General features: G+C 44.3%; 2 protein-coding genes across 10 annotated transcripts in view; both read right to left on the bottom strand.

Annotated features, from left to right (window-relative positions):
* Positions 1 to 22,788, bottom strand: part of GOLGA5 (golgin A5) — a 496,232-nt gene that overhangs the window by 7,785 nt on the left and 465,659 nt on the right. The gene's annotated exons all lie outside the window — the stretch shown is intronic.
* UNC79 (unc-79 homolog, NALCN channel complex subunit) overlaps positions 1 to 22,788 on the bottom strand; it is a 131,706-nt gene that overhangs the window by 30,120 nt on the left and 78,798 nt on the right. For 7 of the 9 annotated variants that reach the window (XM_083607901.1, XM_083607893.1, XM_083607894.1 and 4 more), the window contains 11 exons: positions 21,149 to 22,378; positions 19,188 to 19,295; positions 15,480 to 15,596; positions 11,477 to 11,560; positions 9,415 to 9,517; positions 6,804 to 6,944; positions 4,285 to 4,323; positions 3,692 to 3,804; positions 3,504 to 3,589; positions 1,681 to 1,854; positions 936 to 1,004 (listed from right to left, as the gene is read on the bottom strand). In XM_083607901.1, the coding sequence (XP_083464027.1) occupies positions 936 to 1,004; positions 1,681 to 1,854; positions 3,504 to 3,589; positions 3,692 to 3,804; positions 4,285 to 4,323; positions 6,804 to 6,944; positions 9,415 to 9,517; positions 11,477 to 11,560; positions 15,480 to 15,596; positions 19,188 to 19,295; positions 21,149 to 22,378 (2,264 nt within the window). The remainder of the gene's footprint in view (positions 1 to 935; positions 1,005 to 1,680; positions 1,855 to 3,503; positions 3,590 to 3,691; positions 3,805 to 4,284; positions 4,324 to 6,803; positions 6,945 to 9,414; positions 9,518 to 11,476; positions 11,561 to 15,479; positions 15,597 to 19,187; positions 19,296 to 21,148; positions 22,379 to 22,788) is intronic. The other 2 variants (XM_083607896.1, XM_083607897.1) reach the window with 1 other exon arrangement.

Raw genomic sequence — 22,788 nt, 5'->3', positions numbered from 1 at the left:
TCTTATTACCTGCTACCTGGCTCTTTAAGCCGGAAAATCCCAGGGAATTGCTGTGAGGCCTTCTGCATGCTCTGCTCTACTTAGAGTTGCCTGGTTGACCTCACTTCTGGAAAACCAGTCCACACAAACATGATGATCTTTTGCTGTCCAACACACCGGGCAAGAAGAGTTTGGATTTGATATCCCGCTTTATCACTACCCTATGGAGTCTCAAAGCGGCTAACATTCTCCTTTCCCTTCCTCCCCCACAACAGACACCCTGTGAGGTGGGTGGGGCTGAGAGACTTCAGAGAAGTGTGACTAGCCCAAGGTCACCCAGCAGCTGCATGTGGAGGAGCGGGGACGCGAACCCGGTTCACCAGATTACGAGTCTATCGCTCTTAACCACTACACCACACTGGCACAGCTGGGCAACAGCTTTCACGTGCACCTAAAAGTCACAAGCCGACAGCTGCAGACAAAAAGTTGGCCATCGCATTGCCTCAAACGCAACATTTTTCAATGATGTTGGCTCACACCGTCAGCCATGTGCCATTAAGGCATGTGCTTGCCTCCCTTAATTAAACCAGACATGAAAGTCCCAAGAAATGCAGCCTCTGCTATTCAATATTTTTCATTAACTAAATCCTGTACTTGCTCTCATCTCGGTTCGGTTTGTCCCAAACTGCAAAGCTCTAGGTAAATCTACTGGTGCCGCTTTAAAAAAAGAAGAGAAAGAAATCCAACTCCTTAAGAAGACATAAACTCCCACCCACATAGTGAATGTAATCCCTCCCACACATTAATGCAACCTAGATTCGGAGAACTCCTATCCTGCTTGACACGGCACAATTGCATGGCTATAATACTCTTCCCACTAAGAGATAAGGAAGAAACCTGAAATGATGAGGAAGACGGGAGGTTTTATATAAATATATAAAATCTCGAGCACTTACTCTGGCAGCACTGCTGGTGGGTATCTTCAGCAAGCAGATCATTATTCTGAGACTAGAATCTAAAGAACACTGGGGAGAAAACGGGGGGGGGACACAGAAGAAAGAGTTAGTGCCTTTCCTTGGAATGTAATTTAGCCCTGCCAGGTATAAAGGATGCTAAATAAACGGCAGCTGTACAGAAGTGCAGAAGCACACCATGTGAGACTGTCTGAGAGGCAGTTGTCTGAGTTAAGAGTGGGCTTTTGGGCTAGAGGTACCACTCTGTTGCGCTTCCACTCCAGCAGGGATAGCCAGCTCTAGCAGGTGGTGCATGGCAGTGCCTGCTACTTACTAGATCAGGGTTTCCCAAACTTGGGTTTCCAGCTGTTTTGGGACTCCAGTTCCCATCATCCCTGACCACTGTTTCTGCTACCTAGGGATGATGGGAGTGGTGGTCAAAAAACAGCTGGAAACCCAAGTTTGGGAAACACTGTACTAGATGATGGGTAAGTTGAGCAGAACGTCTGGCTAACACAGATTTGCCAGCGTGCAAGTCCTCCTTGACCAAACCCTGTATGAATTAAAAGAGAGAGAGAGAGAAATCTCCACTCAGATTGGATAGGTGCTTGCCAAGTCAGACCACTGGCCCATCTAGCTCCACATATCTACAATGACTGGCAACAGCTGTCTGAGGTTTTAGGTGGGCGATTTTCTCAGCAGCACCTGGGGATGCCAAGGACTGAATCTGGGATTGCAAGCACTGTACCTTAAGTGGCAAAACGCAGGGCAGTTTCGTAAAGAACGTCTGGAACTGGTTGCTGATTGTGGTCCAGAGGTTGCTGGGGGAATCCATCGGCAAAGCTTCCATGAACGTAGCAATGTTCTCCAAGCAGCGTAGCATCCCGCCCCCTGCTGGTAAATTCTTCTTGGTGTTTAAGCCCTAATAAAATAAGTACATGGACAATTCAAACCCTGCTCACAAAAAAACGAAACAAAACAAGACGGCGAGGACCATTTTTGAAAAGTGCAAACAATAGGGACTGATTTCCTATTCCCGCCAACAAATAAATTACAAACTACCTTGTATCTCAACCTTTCCTAACCTACAGCACTTCAACTTGCATCCATTCCAACCAGTACACCTGTGCCAGCTATAGCTGGTGAGAGTTGGCGTTCAAAACATCTGGAGGGCATCAGGTTGAGAAAGGCTGGTGTACGTTATACATCACAGGAATGAGGAGAAGCAAATATGTAGGTGGTGCCTAAACTACCTCACAGGGTTGTTGTAAAGGTGAAAGAGTGAACCACGTACACCACCCTGAGCTCCTTGGAGAGAAAGGTGGAATATAAATGTAATGATAAGAAATGAAATTGATCTGGAGATACGTGTGTGTGTGTGTGTGTGTGTGTGTGTGTGTGTGTGTAGTAATCCTGAGTTAGAAGAACAGCTATAATAAAAGGTCTTTCTAATCCAGCATCCTAGTTTCAACAGCAACCAGCAAGGTCCCTCTGGAAATGCCACAACCAGGGAATAAAGACATCTCTCCCCTGATTTTTGACCCCCAGCGACTGGCATTCAGTGCCATGCATTTGGACACAGATATTATTTTTTACCTATAGTAGCAATGGGACAACATGTAATCATGTCTGCCTGTTTGATCAAGGGAAATCCATTTGTGCAAGGAGACTTTGGGTTTCTCTCCTCCCATTTCCAGCCTCTGTGTACCCCCGTCCCACAAATCTGCAGCTGAGGGTCCCCAACCAAAGTGTTGGGGATGCAGCGGAGAGGAAAGGAAGAAAAAGGAAGCTGTTGGACAAAGGAACGGTGTCCCTCGGGAGGCTGTGGACTCTCCTTCTGTGGAGGTTTTTAAGCAGAGGTTGGATGGCCATCTGCCATGGATGCTTTAGTTGAGATTCCTGCATTGCAGGAGACTGGACTAGATGACTCTTGGGGTCCCTTCCAACTCTACAATTCTCAAATTCTATGAAAAGCCCCATTGTGTAAATGAATTATTTTATTTATTACCTGTTCTTCACCCTAAGGCCCCAGGGTGGGTTGCAACAACTTAAAACACAACTTTAAAACAGTTTAAAACAAATTACAATCACAAGAATAGGGTGAGAACAAAAAAAAAATACACCTCAAGTGTCTAAGGCCAGCTAGTAGCCAAAGGCTACTAGTCTTGATGGCTATGTTCTGCTTGAACTGTCAGAAGCATCATGTCTCTGAACACTAGTTACTGGCAATCATAGGTGGGCAGAGAGCTGTTGCGCTCATGTCTAGCTTCTTGGCTTCCCACAAGTATCTGATCAGCCACTGTGAGAATAGGATGCTGGACTAGATGGGCCAATGGCCTGATCCAGCAGGACTCTTCTTTAGTTCTCAGCGCTGTGAGAGAAGACACACATTGAAAAATAAACGCGGTGTTCGCCCTACACAAAATGGAAGTGTCTGAGCAGTTTCAGCTCTGCCCCAGTAAAAGCAAAACTCGAGAGTAGAAAAGTTTAGGGTGTGAGATGAGAAGATGTAAAGTACATCCAGTGGAAAGAAAACAGTGATTGTGAAAGATACACAGATGGTAGACTAACCTCCAGGAGCTGGCTCAAAGCAGCTATGGAACTCAGTTCACTGAAATCCATGAGAGATGTAGCCAAGGTCCGTAGAAAACTTCCATCTGCAAATGACAACATTTGGGGTTGCTGTTATTTTCCAAAGAAGTTTCAGCATGGGGGTTGTGGAGAGGAAGGGAAACAAATCTCAGACATTTGCACATTACCTTTGATGTTGCTCTGGAACAGCTGGGGAAGTATGCCATTGGGAGCCAGTTGATGGAAAATACAGCGGAGAAATTGCTTGGCCACGCCTGCAGCATTCCCTGGGATCATCATGCTGAGGAACAAAATGAAGGAATAAAGAGGGAGGGAGATGCCATGATTCTTCAAGCATATCTCAGCATGGAAAAACGAAACATCACCCACTTTGATCTGCTCAGTAGGAATTTCATTTCAAATACGTTGTGGCGAGAAAAGAGTAAGAGTTAACTGGGGGGCTGAATGAACACTCATTCGCTGCATGTGATTCGAATGTCTTCGCTCAAATTAGTGCTTCCCCCCCCCAGCTTGCATATCTTCCTGTTACATAAAAATGTAAGGTTGTCGTCACATAGCAGTTCATGTGGCTGCCAATGGATGGTGCTGCAAACTACAGCATGATGACAAGCAAGGAAGAGGAAACCAAATATGTTTGTTGTGCGTTTTTTGTTCTGTCCCCCCCCCCTTAATTCAAAATTACCTCCACCAAAGAGGGGATATTTATACACTTGTTTGTGGTCTGTATAGAGGGGAAAAACTTGTTTTGATTGTACTGTACCTTTCTGCTTGATTAGAAAAATTGGTGCTTGAAGCCAACCTGGTGGAGAAGGAGGCAAACAAAAACAATTTATTTTTATTAAAATAAAATAGTTGAAATGGCTGGTGCAATCAAATCAAATCCCAGATAAAATGACTTCACAATCATGAAGACTATCCTTGGTCAATACCTGGCTGGCAAAATCTGACATACTTTTGCTAAACCATTCTCATAGAATCGTAGAGTTGGAAGGGACCACAAGGATCATCTAGTCCAACCTCCTGCAATGCAGGAATCTTCCACTCTATGTGGGGCTCGAAACCATGAACCTGAGATTAGGAGTCTCATGCTCTCCCAACTGAGCTATGCAGAACAGCTTGGCCACTGTTGCAAAATTGTCAGAACTTCTATTCACTTTCCCTTCTCGTGACAATGAGGAAGTGATGAAAGCATGTGCACTTAGCATACAAATGGGCCCAGGTCTAATCCCTTCCAACTTCACAGGCAAGTGAAAGTATAAATTATGGAGAAAGCGAAAGGTGAGGATATGACAGGGGGCAGGACATTTTCAGCTGGGAGCCCACTGTCCTCTGCAAGAAGCAGTTTTCCCCAGATACCGGTAGCTCTCACTGTGAGGTTGAGCATCAAAACTTCATCAGTTATCTGATGCTTACAGCAGTTCCTGGGCAGAATCCCTCAGCAGCAATCTCTAACCAATTTTCAGGTTCCTCCATGCCACTTATCATGAAGGTCAGAAGTGTGGCCCCCCAGGGACAGGGAACTATTGGCCATGCTGCCTGGGGATTTTGGAGTCCAGCATCTAGAAGACATGAACCTCTCCATCCTGGATATTAGCAACAATCTTTAACTACCTTTCAAATTCCTCCATGCCACTTCTTATATCGCATGGTGTCCAGATGTTGTCAGACTCCATCTCCCACCAGCCCCAGTCAGTGTGGATGACAGTCAGGGGTTATGGGAGTTGTAGTCCAGCAACACTTGAGTTCCCCATCCCTAATACATTCCCATACATTCAGGACTACCAAGTGACAGCGACGATAGTCAACTCCCTCATGGTTGCAAACCATTTCTGCACAGAAGGGAGGGAAGCAAGAGGCATAGCTCAGTGACAGAGCATCTGCTTTGTATGCAGAAGTTCCGAGATTCAATCCCTGACATTTCTCGATAGGGCTGGGGGAGAGTCCTGCCTGAAACCCTGGAGAGCTTCTATTTAAAAAGCTAATGCTATTCTAGGCTGCATCAACAGATGTATAGTGTCTAGATCAAGGGAAGTAAAATAGTAAAATAGAGCAGTAAAATAGTACTGCTCTATTCTGCCTTGGTCAGACCAGAATACTGTGTCTAATTCTGGGCACCACAGTTTAAGAAGGATGTTGACAAGCTGGAAAGTGTGCAGAGTAGGGTGACCAAGATGATCAAGGACCTAGAAACCAAGCCTTATGAGGCTTGGTTGAAGGAGCTGGGTATGTTTAGCCGGGAGAAGAGGAAATGGAGAGGAGAGATTATTGTTGTTGTTGTTGTTTAGTCATGTCCGACTCTTTGTGACCCCATGGACCAGAGCATGCCAGGCACTCCTGTCTTCTATTGCCTCCCGCAGTTTTGTCAAACTCATGCTGGTAGCTTCGAGAACATTGTCCAACCACCTCGTCCTCTGTCGTCCCCTTCTCCTTGTGCCCTCCATCTTTCCCAACATCAGGGTCTTTTCCAGGGAGTCTTCTCTTCTCATGAGGTGGCCAAAGTACTGGAGCCTCAGCTTCAGGATCTGTCCTTCCAGTGAACACTCAGGGCTGATTTTCTTAAGAATGGATAGGTTTGATCTTCTTGCAGTCCATGGGACTCTCAAGAGTCTCCTCCAGCACCATAATTCAAAAGCATCAATTCTTTGGTGATCAGCCTTCTTTATGGTCCAGCTCTCACTTCCATACATCACTACTGGGAAAACCATAGCTTTAACTATACAGGCCTTTGTTGGCAAGGTGATGTCTCTGCTTTTTAAGATGCTGTCTAGGTTTGTCATTGCTTTTCTCCCAAGAAGCAGGCGTCTTTTATTTTCGTGACTTCTGTCACCATCTGCAGTGATCATGGAGCCCAAGAAAGTAGCCACCTTTAAACATCTCAAGAGCTGTCACACGGAAGATGGAGCAAGCTTGTTTTCTCCTGCTCTGGAGCGTAGGACTCCAAACCAATGGCTTCAAGTTACAAGAAAGAAGATTCTGACTAAACATCAGGAAGAACTTTCTAAGAGCTGTTCAACAGTGGAATGGTCTCCCTCGGGAGGTTGCGGACTCTGCTTCCTTGGAGGTTTTTAAGCAGAGGTTGGATGGCCATCTGTCATGGATTTCTTTAGCTGAGATTCCTACATTGCAGGGGATTGGACTAGATGACCCTTGGGATCCCTTCCATCTTTACCTTTCTATGATTCTATGTCAATGAAGGTGATACTAAGCAAGGTGTACCATTAGTCTGAGTCAGTATAAAGCAGCAAGGCAAGGCAAGGCAAGGCAAGGCAAGTTTCTTACCTTCCTACAGACTGCATGATATCCAGCAACAAAGGAGCAGCCAGATCTGGGCTGAGGTGAATAAACGTGGAGAGAACCACAATGGCCAGACCTAATGTTTCTTCATCATACTCTTCCAAGATGGCTCCACAATCATGGCACCTGTAAGAAAATTATGAAGAAGTCTAGGCATTAAAAGAGGATATTACATTCCTACAGTGATTAAAGCCATGACTGATGGATCTGTGGGTTGGCTTGCAGGAAAGGAAGGAAGACATTTATTCAGCATTATCTGCTTTGGGCACTGACTGGCAGGCTGCTCCTGCAATGCCAAGAGACATCTTTGAAAACTTTGCCAAGGCTGTGTGTGTGTGTGTGTGTGTGTGTGTGTGTGTGTGTAATGTGTGATCTTAAGGGACATGTCAGATGCAGGAGAGATGAGGCAGAATATCGCAGGGCACAGAAAGAGACAAACAACATTGGGAAACCAGTACATCTTGGCCCAATGGGCATGCTTGGGTAATTTGATCAACCACTCACTAATGTATCCAACAGATTGTGATATTTGAACTTAATGGGATTGTACAGGCAATTTTCCTCTTCCCTCTCAGCGGCAGCAGGAGAAAATGCCAGCAAGGTCATGAAAGTCAATCTCATTTAGCCCAGTTTACTACCTGCTGCCAAAGCTTTCTGAAAGCAGCCAGACCGACCGGCTGATACAAAATTAACCTCGCGAGAGATTTGGTCATTTGCAAAAATAAAATGAAAATCTTAATTCTACTTCCTTTTATTCCCTTTGTAATGCTACAGTCAGGGTTTTTCCAGCCACTGGTACTTGATTAATGCATTCAGAGGAGTAATGCAGAATGGTCAGAGCACAAGGTTCAGAGCACCATTCCCAACACATTTTTGTCTGAGTACTTTGCCTCTGGGCACCTGAAGGTGGCCACATGTCCTGTTTTACACAAGACAGTCCTCTATTTGAAGGCGTACTTTGTTTTGAGGGTTCTTCAATCCCAGCCCAGTTTAAAGATAAAGAAGGAGGAAGAACGGCTGTATTGAAGATGCCCATCAAGGCTTAGCGCTGGGATAGCACACTGAACAGATTCGTCTTTCTCACTATTGCGAGATGTACTACAGTTCTATTTACACTACAGTAATTATGTCTAAATGTGCATGCATTTAAGCATTGTGAATTTTATGCCAACCTGTTCCCCAGTCCTCTTTTTTGGCTGTGTGCAATTCATCATCCTAGCATCTGCCCAGTTGCCACTGCTTCCTTGATAGGGCCTTTTCAGTGGCAGCTCCCCATTGTGGAATGCTTTCCCTGGTCAGGTGCATCTGTCCCCCTCATTATTGACTTATTATTATTATTATTTAATAAATCTGTATGCTGCTCTTCATCTGTAGAGCTCAGGGGGGTTCACAACATAAAAAATATAGTATAAAAACAAACATAAAAGCATACTTACAGTATGAATTTCAAAACATTCCTGTTTACCCAGGCACTTTATATTGTCAACTACCCTGTGATCCTCAGATGAAGGGTGGAACAGAATAATAATAATAATAATAATAATAATAATAATAATAATAATAATAATAATAAAGGCTGAAAGGCACTGTTCCTGGCAACTCTGAGATCTCTGGCTGAAACAATGTTTTTCATGGTTTTTAGAATATTTTTAACCTAATTTAATTGTGATTTTGATTGATGTGTATGGCACCCAGGGCTCCTTTTTGGGGCGGGGCAGGAGGAAAGATATACATTGAATAAATATTCAAATAACTCAATAAATAAACCTGTTATTTCCCCATAATTTCCCTTTAAAAATGGGACCCCTGCTGAAAATCGCATTGCAGTTTTTCCTTGTTATTTTCCCCTCCCTTTGCCCCATCATCCCCCCCAAATCATAGAAATGAGAAACATCATACTCCTATCAGGGGGAAAGGGAGGTTTTTCTTGCCTTGAGGGAGATTTTTGTAAAAAATATATATAAATCCCCAGTTCTCATCTAGTCTAACACTTGTTACAAGTGTCTTCTGTTTTGCCCTTCCAACTTTCTTTACTTGAAAAGTTTAAGAAAGTCTTCTAAAGATACTTCCAGTTTTGTTTGGGTTACAAAGTGCTCTGCTGCTGCTGTTTATAAATCAGCTCTATGTCTATTGTTGGTCTTAAATGACAAACCACTAAATACATACGTGGCTACCTGTTAATCTCTGGGCTAAGTCCAAAGCTGCTTTCAGTGTATAAAGTCCATTACAGGGTGGGACCAGCATACCTGAAAGATCATCTCTCCCCTTATATAACCAGTCAGACCACTGCACTCTGCAGCTGAAAGTCTTCTGCAGTTAACAGGAGGTCCATTTCGCCCAATGTAGGAATCAGGCCCTTAGTGCCACAAAACTACTCTTATGAATTTCCTCCCTTTGAGTATTAGACGGGCGTCATCTCTGTTGCCTCTTCAGCGCTTACTGAAGACTTTCTTCTTTTAACAAGCCTTTTTAATAGAGACCTTTCCCAGTCTGAACCTGCACTGGAATAGCTTTGTAGATGTTTTGACTGTTTCATCATTTGTGTGTTTGCCATCATTTGTGTGTGCAATTAGAATGAAGAAATGAAGATGCTTACTTGTCAGTCATCATGGTCGGTTGGTCATCAATAAAATCTTCGGGTGCTGGTACAAACATACTGACTATACTGGGTGCTGACAGCAAGCTAGATTTTGTGGCACCTAGAGAGAGAAGGGGGAGAAGGGGGAGAGAAAGAGAAAGAGAAAGAGGAAGAGGAAGAGGAAGAGGAAGGAAGGAAGGAAGGAAGGATCCTTGAATATTAATGGGATTAAAAAACAAAAGTAACTGTTTTGTACGTGAAAGCAGACTTCTCTTTTGACCAATGGATACTATTGACAATACCTTCTGCTGATGTAAATTTTATCAAAAGTGATGGGATGTTCCTAAAGTAATCAAAGATCTGCTAGAGAATACTTTTCCGGAGAAATCTGAAGGATTGTCCTCCATGAAGAGCCGCACTACAGTGGCGTAGCGTGGGTTGTCAGCACCCGGGGCAAGGCAAGTAATTTGCGCCCCCTAACCCGTGGATTTGCGCCCCCTAACCCTAACCCCCAGATGTTGCGCCCGGTGTGGACGGCCCCCCCTGCACCCCCATGCTACGCCACTGCCGCACTAGAAGCACAAATAGTAGTGTCTGGAGAACCCCTTCAATCATACTTGGTCTCTTGTTCTTCTATGACATTCTCTATCAAAGTCTAAGACACCAAAAGAAGAAACCAAGAGGATGTCCCAGTTTTGCATTCACAATCCTGTTCCGGTCCCTTCTTTAGAGGAAAGAGGCGCACTGCAGAACAGAGCTGGCCAGCCAGAGATTCTTTCAATCAATGGGTTGGTTCTTTATGTGATGTTAGATGAAATACTTCTCACCTTTAAGGAAGGTTGGGGACTGAAAGTGTCCATTCATCAAGACCTGGCAAACAGTTTCACTTAGACAGAGGAGGCAAAATGGAATCTTAGCATTGCATGGCTAGCATCCGTCAGAGGCAAAACAGGCCGATATGAGAGTAAACTCATCATCTATATATGCTGGGTGATTTGGGGCTTAGAAAGAGTACAATTGAAAGAGGGTCACTACAGCGCCTTTTTCACATAGAAACATGGGGAAGCCACGTAAACCGGGGGGGGGGGGGTGGAGTCAGAGGTTAAGGAGAGTGGGTCACAGAGCTAAGACTATCTGGAAAACACAGACAGGTAGTGAACTACTGGGCAATTAATAATGTTGGGGGGGGGGTTAACATGTCCAAAAAAGCCTGGCAATCCAGGGTAGTTATACAGATGTGATTTCTGCAGCCGCCATTACATAAACTCTTTCCTATGGTAAATAAGTTACTGCAACATCATTTGGAATCAGAGTTTGATCCTGCCATGCAGGTTAAGCTTGGTACAAATATTTCTTCTCTGCAAAGACTTCCTCCATCAAGTCCAAGAATGGATATCTTCAATGGTCCTTTTGAGCTAAACTTGATGGACTCTTGGTCTTCAGAACTCTTCAACAATGATAACACAGAATAAAAGCTGTACTGATTACATGTGCCTGGCCTAACTCTTTCTTTGTGACTTAACTCTAGGGATTGAACGGCTTCCCTAGCACAAAATTCTGAGGCAGCTGGAGGCTGGTGTGTGCAGTTAGAAGCCAGCAGATAACATGAAGCTGCAGGTCTTATATCAGCAGGGGGCGAGGGGAGGTCACCTACTTTAGCCAGAACATTGTAATAAGAATACACAATTTCCCTATCCCCTATCGTATTGTGCTGTAACTTGAAATAAGGATAGCTCAAGAATTCATTACAGGGGTTAGATTAGCGAGACGCCTGAGAGACAAAGCAATTTCAGAGTCAGCTTGCTGCTCTTTTGCAAAGAACAGTTGGCAAACTTTGCTAGAGATCATAAACAAGAAGAAACCGATTGCGCTGAAAGAAGAACACTGTGAGAGCTCCAAGTTGCCCACTTCAAACCTGGGCTGGGGAGATATCTAGTCTTGTAATCCAAGGCTCTATGCAAAATGGTCGATGAGATCAGCTCAGAGACGGCCAGAACCACCATCACATTCAGCTCTAACTAAGCACCTTGGTTGTGAAGCTGCAGAGGTGAAACCAAGGCTGAATGGACACTGAACTAACCTCTTATTCTTAGTGGTGGTCCCTCCAGGTCAGGGTTTAGGCAAACTGAGACATTGCACGGCCTCTTCCCATGCTGTATCTGTTCTGTGGATAAACAGAGAACTTCAGTCCCCTCTAGTCTCCGTTGAGAGTCTGCCACCAGCACCACAAAGACACCACACACGAGCACAACAGCTAGCAACAAACAGCTAATGCAAGGCAACTATGAAAAAAAGACAACTCCTATTGGAAAGAGAAGAAGGCAGACCAGGTCAGACCATTTGTCCATTTAGCTCAGTGTTGTGAACTGGCAGTCTTCCCCAGCCCTGCCTTGAGATTGAACCTGAGATTGCATTCGCTGTATCTCAGACAGAAGTCTTTCACATCTTCTAAGTGGAAGTACCAGGAATTGAGTCTGGGACCTTCCGCATGTGAAGTATGTCTTCCCCACTGAGCGTTATCCCCTCCCTAGATGCTGAGCCCACTTCCTACCTTAAATATATATTTTAAAGAAGGCAGAGAATGTGCTGAAATAGCAACAGCTGGAGTCAAGCACAAAGACCTACTGGTTTTTTTTGGGGGGGGAGGGTCTAACGTTCCTCAGATCTTTAGATTTGGTCACCACGTCATTCCTACCAAACTCTTGAAGAGCTGAAGTGGTCAGAGGATTTAGATGATATATGAAATTGGGAACTATATACAGAAAGAAATGGAATATGTTAAGAGCTGTAGTAGAAGGCAATGTCAAGCACACAGCAAAAGAAGATCAAAGATGCTCACCACAATGGCACAGGATGCTTTAGGTTTACATGGCGAATTTGCATTGCAGAAAAAGAATCCGAGGATGGACAGTTTGAAATGAAGTGTGAGAAAGGTGAACCCAAAAGTCACCTCCACAAAATGGAAGCTTTCCCCCCTAATTAAAGACATTTGCGGGGTGGAAAGAAAATGGAAAAGAATGGCAAACTATGGCAAGCTGCACCAATTCTGAAACAAGTTTAGAAATTATCTATGTTAAAATCAGAGGTAAAGCAGAGCAGAAGACATGTGGTAGCCAAGAAGTAAAGAAAACTGGAATTCTTCTTTTCTAGGTGAAATGAGCAGGGTTGTCACTAGAAGATTTGGGAGTCGGGCAGGATCAAACCCACCGCAGAATTGGGGGGAGGGGATTTCCCACATTTTCCAGAAGGTCCATCTGGGTTTGGAATACTGCAATCTCACCACTGCCAATCTTGTGAGGCTGTGTTAGGGCTCCTGAAGCCTGCATTGGACAGCTTGGCCCATGCCACTGTCCCCATGCACTCCTCAAGTACAGCTCCCATATTGCAAGAAATACTAACTCTTCAGAGATGGCAGGAAGGATGGGGGAAGGATAGACAGTGCAATGAAGGTTAGTGACATCATTGGCACACTACAGGGCCTAACAGCAGAAATGGGACTGTATAATATAGCAAACAAGACAGCAGAAAAATTAATCTCGTAAATCTGGGACTATTCATGAACAGGAATCTTTAGTCCAATCCCAGGGTGAGTTATCCGAAACAATGCTGATCTCAGAACCACAGGTGTCCAAGAAGGAACAGAACACTAAACCGATTCTGAATTAAACAGCCATTTCTGATCCATGTGCATCAACTAATCTTGTGACAGAAACATTTCCCTTGCTTTCCATCTTGGGAATTCTCCTGGCATTTCCCGCTTCATTGCAGAAGTTCCCCAAATGCATAATTTTGGAAGATAACTGCAGCGAAGCATCTGGTCCCTGTAATTTGCCAGGATCTATCATTCTGTAAAATCATCAGCCGAGTGGGACATCCTGGAGGATTCTACAGAATTATGGAGGGGTGGGAAAGAGAGCCAAAGGCTTAATAAATGTTTAGTGTGGTTAGCAAAGATATGTTAACAGACACAGACACACACACACACACACACACTGAAAACCGAATGTCTTCATTTTGTTTTTAAACAACGATAAGGGAAGTAGGAGGACAGAAGTCTTGATTATAAAAAACGGCCACAATTTATATGAACTAGCGGTCCAGCCTGACCCAATCCAGGGTGAGGAACTTGCTGCTCTTCAGATGCTGTTGGACTCCAACTCCCATCAGCCCCAGCTAGCATGGTCAGTGGCTGAGGATGATGGGAGTTGTAGTTCAGCAATGGCTGGAGGGCCACAGGTTCTGCCACCCCTCCTGCAGGGTATCATGTTCTACTTTGACCACCCACTGGTTGTAAGTGGCATAGCTGCCTCCTGTGTGGGAATAAATTGAGCTACTATGAAACCAATGGGGAAGCTCAACCAGGTGAGGAAGAAGAGGTGAATGTCTCTTGCCCCAAGGAAATAACTTTTGCTAGTACACACAAGTAAAATCCTTGAGGAATACTTCTCTGAGTCCTTGCCTTTTCGTTTCCAAGGACCAAAGTAGACATGGGGGGGAGAGCTGCATGGAAACGACCCCACACACTTCTAAAGGCAAACTACCAACCCAGCAAAATGGGAGAGGGACAAAGTGGCATTGTTTTCCTGGTCAAGGAAATAGTAGCTTTGGGGGATGATTTTCATCAGGAAAGTTATGCAGCAGGGAAAGGGTTAACTTGCCTCCCCCAGCATTGTGGGCTGATCCAAATCTCTGTGTCTTTCACATCCACACAGAAGACACACCCACACCATATGCTTAGCCCACACTTATCCTGCTTTAGCAGTCACAGAGAATCCTGACAACTGCGGCTTGTTAAGGATGCCAGGAATTCCAGGTCTTTAACATCAGCATTCTTAACAAACAACGGTTCCCAGGATAATCCGCGAGTGTTAAAGTGGTATAAGAGTGACCACACACACACACACACACACATGGTCCTATTTGTTCTAATTAGCAGGATCTCATACGCCATGCCTAGTTGCACCAGTGGTCATCAAGAGAGAGGTCTAAAATCAGGACTGGTCCAAGGAATTTGGGTATTGGAAGTAGGTAAGATAAAGGACCCCTGGACGGTTAAGTCCAGTCAAAGGAGACTATGGGGTGTGGTGCTCATCTCACTTTCAGGCTGAGGGGGCCAGCGTTTGTCCACAGACAGCTTTCCGGGTCATGTGGCCAGCATGACTAAACCGCTTCTGGCGCAACAGAACACCGTGACAGAAACCAGAGTGCACGGAAATGCCGCTTACCTTCCCGCCGCAGCGATACCTATGTATCTACTTGCACTGGTGTGCTTTCGAACTGCTAGGTTGGCAGATCCGAACTGCCGACCTTCTGATCGGCAAGCCCAAGAAGCTCAGTGGTTTAAAGAATAGGATCACATCTCCTTCCCACTCCACGTATAGAAACTGACTGAACTGTCAGATTAATCTTAATTCAACACTGGTGTCAAGATAGAATTCTTGACCACACCTGCAGTAGCAGGCCAGGTCAGGGGGCCAAGGACAGGCCATTTGAAAACAGAGAGGAATAGCTAGGAAGCTGAGATGGAAGACTTGCAGGCTACTGTGCCCCAGGATCTGTGGTTGCCTCATTCTGCCTAATGGTAGGGCTGCCCCTGCCTAATACAGAAGCAGAGATATATGAAAGCAAAAGCAGGTTCTTCAGTATCCATCGATCCAGCCATGCACATCCTCAGTTTAGATAAAACTGGTGTTCGATCTGTGGTGTTTGAAGATTTTGCAGAAGAAAAACAGTGCCTTCCTTATCAACAAGATCATAGTCTTTCCGTTGACTTGGTTTTAAGCCAGGCTTCTTTCCAAAGAATCATAGAATTGTAGAGTTGCAAGAGGATCACCTAGTCCAATGCCCTGCAATGAAGGAATATTCAGCTGTCCCATATGGTGATCGAACCTGCAGCCTTGCTGTTATCAGCACCGTGCTCTAGCCAACTGAGCTATGCAGTGGAAGATTCTACAACACCAGCAATTCAACACAGCAAGCAGACGCAGCCATTGATTAGCCTATGGGACCAGAACGATGGAAGAGAAAGGAAAGGGAAAAGAGAGGCACAGGGGGACACAGGGATGGAGGGTGTAAATACTTACCAGTGTCCCATGTGCTGATATTATGAGGGGCACTAGACTGGTGTTCCAGCTGCCTCTTCATTAGCTGGTTCATAGTGAGAGCTCCCAGAGAACCCCTCTTCATTTGTCGGAACTGGGCTGCAAGTCAGAAATGGAAGAGTTTCAGGATGGAGATTTTCACTGGGCACATGCTATAAAGTGAACCGATCTAACCCACACCTCCCCTACTAACACATAGTTCAGAATGTAATCATCCTTCAACTTTTTGCACTCCTCTCTTTTCTACAGTACAGTCCTTGGCTAAAAAATAAAATAAAAGAACACCTATTTTAGGATAAAATACCTTCCGAAATGAGTTCATTGAGATGAAATACATGTTTAAGTATGATTTTGGAACTGGTTATGCAGTAAGATTGAGATGTAGAATAAGGAACCACGGAGAAGAGGGGAGGGAAGTTGAAGAAAATGTTGGTGTTTGTTTAGATTTAATTTTTGTTGTAGAAACATTGCAAAATGAAAATTGGGTTTTATTTTATTTTTAAAGAAAACAAGTCTACTTCATCTTTTGCAAGACAGTCCTTTGGGAATATTTGAAGAAACTGATTGCCGGATCCAGTGAGATTTGTGTGTGTGTGTGTTCTCACCATTCAGTGTTCCATGTGGAAAGGGAGGAGTTTGGCTTATAGACAAATTCAGCAAAGAGAAAGCTATAAATGGCCGCCAATGGCTACCAGCCATGATGGCTATGTTTTCCCTCCAATACTGGAATCAGTATGTCTCTGAATAACAGTTTCTGAGGATCTTGGGTAGAAGAGTGCTACCGCACTCATGCTCTCCTTCTGATTTCCCATAGGAATCAGGTTGGCTGCTGTGATGTGAAAACAAGAAGCTAGATACGTTTTTGGTCTGATCCAGTAGAACATATTTTAAAAAAATTAAAAAAAAAACAGAAGAACGTAAGAAACTGTGAACATGTTCCAAAATCTGGCCCATGGCTGCCTCAACTCACTCTGGGGACTCAGCTACATTAGTGAAAATAAAACGTTATAAATGTGTTATAACGCTGTGACACCATATGGCGCTGTAGAGCTGAAATAGGAACTCTATGAAATTTCCCATTGTGAGCTTTAAAACACGTGTTTTTTTCCCAGAGCATTTTTTATAGTTGTGTAGCTGCAGCCTTGATGAATCCCAGGTCAAACCAAATCAGCCTGACTGGGTTTGGAATCTAGGATTTACCAGGAGCCAATGCAAAGCCCTAAGGAAAATAAAATTTGAAGAGACTGTGTGGTTTTGTTTGGAAGGATCTGGTTTTTGGATCCAAAGCAAGCATTAGTACCGGTCCATGTCACCTGCTGGTGAATGTCAGACTGAACCCATTTCAAAAGTATTTCAGTGCAGAGTGTTGCCCTCGGATGCTCTTGTGTACATTTCAATTCTTTCAATACCCCAGACAACATCCTGTCTGACCTGCTGGAATTGATGCAAATTCTGGTTCCATTTGATATAACAGGATTTGATATAATAGGATTCTGTGCTTTTAAAAGGGAAGCGTCCTGCAGAAAGAAGTCTTTCACATCCAGTTGGGAACAACATAACTTCCATCATCTCCAGTGCAATGGTTTGAAATGAAAGCCTTATCAGTTTATCAAACACTGAATTTCCCAATGAAAGAACAGCAATTAAAATTTCAGAGCAGACATTATTGCTTGGGGCGCAGATGAGAGTTGAAAACATAGGAAATTGGCTGTTTTGAAATTGCTCCTTTGCTTTTATAATGGAAATTAAAGCTTCTCTCAGGCATATTATTCATTATCAGAACACTGATTTCGGTTTCTGAGAGTTACTTATCTGATGTCTCAAGGACAGCTCTGACTATTAAAACTAGAGTGGTTATTTTTATAATGGGGGGGGGCTGAATGAAAGGATTCTCTAATATTTGAGGTGCAGCTGGGCCAATACAGCACAATATCCATGTTTCTGACTATATGAGTTTCCTCACATAATATTTTATGCATGTGCATGCTATCAATAGCTTTATAAAATTAATCTGGCATTCTCTTTCCACCGTGGAGCCATTTTAAAGTGGCCCAGAAAACTTGGAACAGTTATTTATTTATTTCATGACATTTATTCATTGCTTAGCTGTAAAGAACCTCAAAGCGGTTTACAAAAGATAAAGCAGTAAAATCAAGAAAAATTTACAAGCCTACTTTAAAACGTAAAAAAGTAAACCAATAAACCAGATCAAAATTGCCTCAGTTATGACAAGAGAGGGAAACTGGATCCCACCAGATCCTTATTTCTCCCATCCCACCCCTGAGGGCTGCGTTTGACAGGTGTGCCCAGCTGTCAATCACCTGATGTCACAATGATGTTAGGTGACCAATCTTCCCCTGCACAGCTAATCGTCAGCGCTTGCGAAGAAACATGCATGGGGCATTTGCAATGCCCGACAATCAGCTGAGTGTTCGGATCATTCCATATCAAGTGATCCAACTTTTTTACTTTTTATCATCCAATTTTCTTAATATTTTGTACACTTGTTGAATGATCAAAACTAAGTTTATATCTAAAATTTTATTTTTTTTATCCCATCCTGTTTGTGAATTATGAGGGTTTGCAATTTTTAAAAATTGAAAATTTTGGCCTTGCCAAAACACTAAAACCTTAAAAGCTCAGCCCATAATTGAGATGTATCAAAACTAAAAACACCAATCTCTTCAGAACCTCATGGGCTTTAATATGATATGTCACATGATGGACTTACTTTAAATGCCTTATTGGCTTCTATTTAGGATAAATGGGTCTTCTTGGAGTAAAATATAACAGAATAAACAAGACTTCAAACTGTAATATCAGCTACTTCAGGCATGTATTTAGAAAGTTGTATCTGAAAAGCTAGTCAGGCTCTTCTTTTAAAAAGGTGTTTGAAGTGATAGCTTGCTATTGCATGATAGAATAAATATTTTGAAAGAATTCTTGTTAGTACTTCATTTCATGAACATTACAACAAAATGAATATCAAACAAAATCATGGAGAAAAAACCTTGCACATGAAATGGGTCTGAAAACATTTATTTTTCCATTATTTATACTTTACACCAAACACTGAGCTTTTCATGTTTTTGTGTAAGGCCAAAATTGACATATATTTTTTTTGAAATTTCAAACCCTCATAACTCACAAACGGGATGAGATAAAAAAATAAAATGTTAGAATTAAACTTAGTGTACAAAATATTAAGAAAATTGGATGACAAAAAGTAAAAAAAGTTGGATCACTTCATATGGAATGAACTTGCCAGATACCTTGTATAGGAGTTTGGCAGTCCCTGATTGCTACACACCATGCCATAAACAGCATACACAATGCATTAGGTGGAAATGCTTGCAAGAAAATATATGTGTATGTTGATGAATTTTCATGAGCACTTCATAAAAGAAAAAGCTAACCAATGTGGAAATATGGAGAACTTATTATTGGAAAAACAGGAGGATGAAAGAAACTGATTTATCCATTCCCTCCTAGTATGCCTTGATCTTACAGACTGCCAAAGCCACTCCCATTCTCACGGAGTCAATTAATCGGCCTGCGCACAAGGCACATAAAGGACCAGTCAAATGTAAATTAGCGGAGGAAGGTGATGCGCCAGATGGCAAAACCGTCCTAAGAAGCCCTCAAGTGCCGTAACAGAGTTCCTCTCCTCAAAGCCAGGGGAAAACTTACTTGACATGGAAGAATGGCTACTCATCTCTGGTACACCTGCTTCAAGTGTCGGCGCAGATGATGATTCCCTTGGCATTTCGAGGGTTGAAAGGACTTTAGCTGAAGCATCTGCAAAGAGAAACAGCGCTTGAAGCTCAGATTCTCTTTTTGGCCTTCCAAAAAAAAACCCAAAACCCCAGGGAACGCTTGTTCATCAACCGCCCTTTCACAGTCTAATTCCCCTCCCCCACTTCACCCCAATACACCACTTGGCTCTACAAGTGATGGTTTGGAATAAACGAGACACTTTGACAGAAGAAAGGCTCCTGCTTATTACAAATGACTTTGAAATGAGATTTGTGCATAAGGAAAACATCCTGAAGTGTTTGGCTTTTACTTTATGTGAGCACCTGGCATTCACTTCTAGGAGGACGGTAAATGCAGCCGACTCACGGAAGCTTCTGCACAAGGACCTACCTCCCACCCCTTCATTGGCAGAGATCCTAAAAGGGGCGTAATAGAAGGGTGCAAATTGTGCCTCTTTGGGGAACTCAGAAATATACAAAACCCTGTTTCAAGATGCCTCTCCCAATATTACAGTATGCCCATGAGCTGAAATACAGCGGGGAGGCCATTGCGGTAGTAGAGATCTAATTGGTCGGAAAACAGAACAGGGTCTTCTCTAAAGTGGCACCCCAGCTCCAGAATTCTCACCCTCTTTTCTGCTCGCCAGACAGAACTATCGCCTCTCCCTGCACGTGCTGACCTGGAAGTTCTCCCAACTCCACAGAGCTGTTTTGGAATGCATGGAGGCACATGAGGCGGGACGAGAAAGGGGAAAGCCCATTATGGCGGAGCAGAGGTTCCCAAACTTATTTGGCCTACCGCCTGGTGGTAAGTGTCATTACACAACAGATGGAACATGTACAAATATTTTTTCTTCATATTTTTTCTTCTCTTCTCTGATTCCTTTATGCTTCCACCACCCCCTTATTTTTATTCAACGCCGCCACCCCAATTGCACCCAAGGCTACTACCACCCCCCACCACGGATTGTCCCAGCGCCCCCCCCCCAGGGGGGCGGTATCGCCCACCTTGGGGAATGCTGTGCTATGTTAGTTTCTGTTTGTGCCACTATGCAGCTGCTTAGAGTCACAAGACTCTGTTTACATTCCAGAGACAGTCCAGGCTGTTGGAAGTCTCACGGGAGACGGATGTGACATTACTGGTTTCCTGTTCCTTTGTTTGTTTCAGTTGCTCTCTGCCTTTCACAGAGAGAGGATGTCTTTTCTGTCTGCGTAGCTTAGCAATAAAGCTCTTTGCAATGTAGCCATAAATCTCATCACTTCCGAATGCTGCTTTGATTCTCTGCTGGATGGGAATGTGCCTGAGGCGTCATCAAAGGCTCAGGTCGTTAATCACGTCGGAGGCGATTCCGAAGGACTCGGCCAGAGGAAGATGAGCTTTATCAGCTCGGTCAAACACAGATTCCGACATGCTAGAGGGACCCTCCTGCTAGTGTAACTGAGGGTATGACTCTGCAGAGGAACAGGCAACGCTACTCAGAGTGGTGCTGGCTTGATTCTCAATGGTGACAGAACCTAGGGAAACTAGGACAGGGTGCTGAAACTTTTATTTCTGTGTTTGCATGTGCACATGTGCATGTGTGTCATGAGCCTCCACCTCTCCTGCCAGTTATCACCTTCTCCTTCTCAAATTAAGGGGGAATCCTTAGGAAAGAGGTGAGGGAAATGGACAAAGCCCATTGTGAGCTATACTCAGATTTGAGGGGGTCTGAGCCTGGCTCAAACCGAGACGAAGCCTTTCATAGTGGGGGAGCTCTTACTTCAAATTCCCCCAATTGCAAATTCACCCCATTACCACTGGGAAGAGCAAAGTAAGAAATTCTCTCTTTCCTCTAGCACAGTAGCAGGAAGAGAACATTTATTTTTCAGGTGGGTTGACCCACAGCTTCTGCTTACCTGACTCTTTCTGCTCCCCCAGCTTGTCTAAGATGTTGAAGGAAATATCAAGGTACTCTCTCTGAATGGCGCTCACTGCAATCTTCCTCTGCTTCCTCTGCCTTGGAACAATCTGGATCTTAAATTCCGACTCTTCGGCTTCCTCCTCCTGCTTCTGTTCTGTGCTTTGCTCTGTATCAGATTCTGCACCGGCGTCCGGCTTATCGCTTTCCGTTTGGACCTCAGAGTCCTCAGGAGCCTTGATGAAGACGCTTTTCCCACTTGAACTGGGAAAGGGCCCGATCGGCTTAATCTCCTCTATGCATAAATCAAAGTTATCGTCAATGGACATCTCTGGAAGAGCAAAGGACTTCTGCAGCATATCTCGTTTCTGCTTCAGCGTGAGGGGGCTGCCGGGGGGTGCCTCGTGGACTTCTTCTGGCTTAGCTAGCTGATCAACTTCTTTCTGACCTTCCAGAGGAATGGAGGTGGCTTCCTCCTCTGCGAATGAAACGATATGGCTTGATGCAGAAGGGAGCACATCTTTGGAGCAATCGTCAATGCTGAACTGCACAAGAGGGGTCGTGCTGAGGCTGAGCGCAGAGAGGCCGGTGGGACTTGATGGAGATGAGGGAGCCATCTTGCCAGAGATGCTGTCATTCCGCTGGCTTGGGAGGTCAGCATCTTCCTCATCGCTTTCCACTATCCTGAGAGGAGGGAGAGGTTCAAAGACCAATGAGTCGCTGTCTGAATTGGAGACCACCGACTGCTTTTCAGGTCCTGAAGTTGAATCAGAGGAGAGGTCTATAAGGTCCAAGTCCTCCTTTGGAGGAGAGCATTTGGCTGGGGAATCCACTTTCACTTCGTATGGCTCCATGCAGTTTAACCTGACTTCTGGTATGATAGGCCTCCGCCTTGCTAGGGTTCTTTCTGGGACGGCAGGTGGGTTCTCCTTCTCTCCTCCGTCTCCATCTTCCGCCTTGGTGGAGGAATTTTGCCGCGGCCGCCCGTATTCGTTCTGCCTCAGTGCTGTGGAAGTGGGGGGAGGCTTCTCTAAGTCGCAGTGGTCTATGCACGACTTCCGGCGGTGTTCATCCAATGTAAACAAGAGGGAGTCTGCATTTCCTATGTCAAGCGATTTTTGTTTTAGTGAGCGCAGTTTCTTCTTCTGAATGCTTTCTTCTCTCACACAGCGCAGAATGTTGTCTTGCAATACTCCTGTTTCTCTATATTCAGCAAGTTCTATTTCACCTGTTGAAACAGGGGGAAAGAGCTAGTACCATGCAAGTCACTGGCATTTCCACCATTCCCCCCTTGCATTCCATCATTAGGCACTATCACATTTTAGATGCAAATCCTAGTGTTGATTTCAAAATTAATTTAGAGGCATGCAAAATGGGTCCCACTAGCCATGTTCTACCTCCACTGTTGCAGGCAGTATGTCTCTGAATTGCTGGAATCACAAGGGGAGAGAATGCTGATGCACTGAGGTCCTGCTTCCAAGCTCCCCATAAGCACTGGTTTCACTGGTTGGCCACTGTGAAAATGGGATGCTGGACTAGTGGGGCTCTGACCTGCTCCAGCAGCCAGGTTCTTCTAATGCTCCCTTCTCCTAGCTAAAAAAAATACCCACCACTTCCAGCCGTTCCTCAACTGTGTTT

The sequence above is a fragment of the Podarcis filfolensis genome (assembly GCF_964270895.1).
Source record: "Podarcis filfolensis genome assembly, chromosome: 1".
NCBI classification, from domain to species: domain Eukaryota; kingdom Metazoa; phylum Chordata; class Lepidosauria; order Squamata; family Lacertidae; genus Podarcis; species Podarcis filfolensis.
The sequence above is the reverse complement of the archived record's forward strand: the minus strand, read 5'-3'. Positions and strand labels throughout refer to the sequence as shown.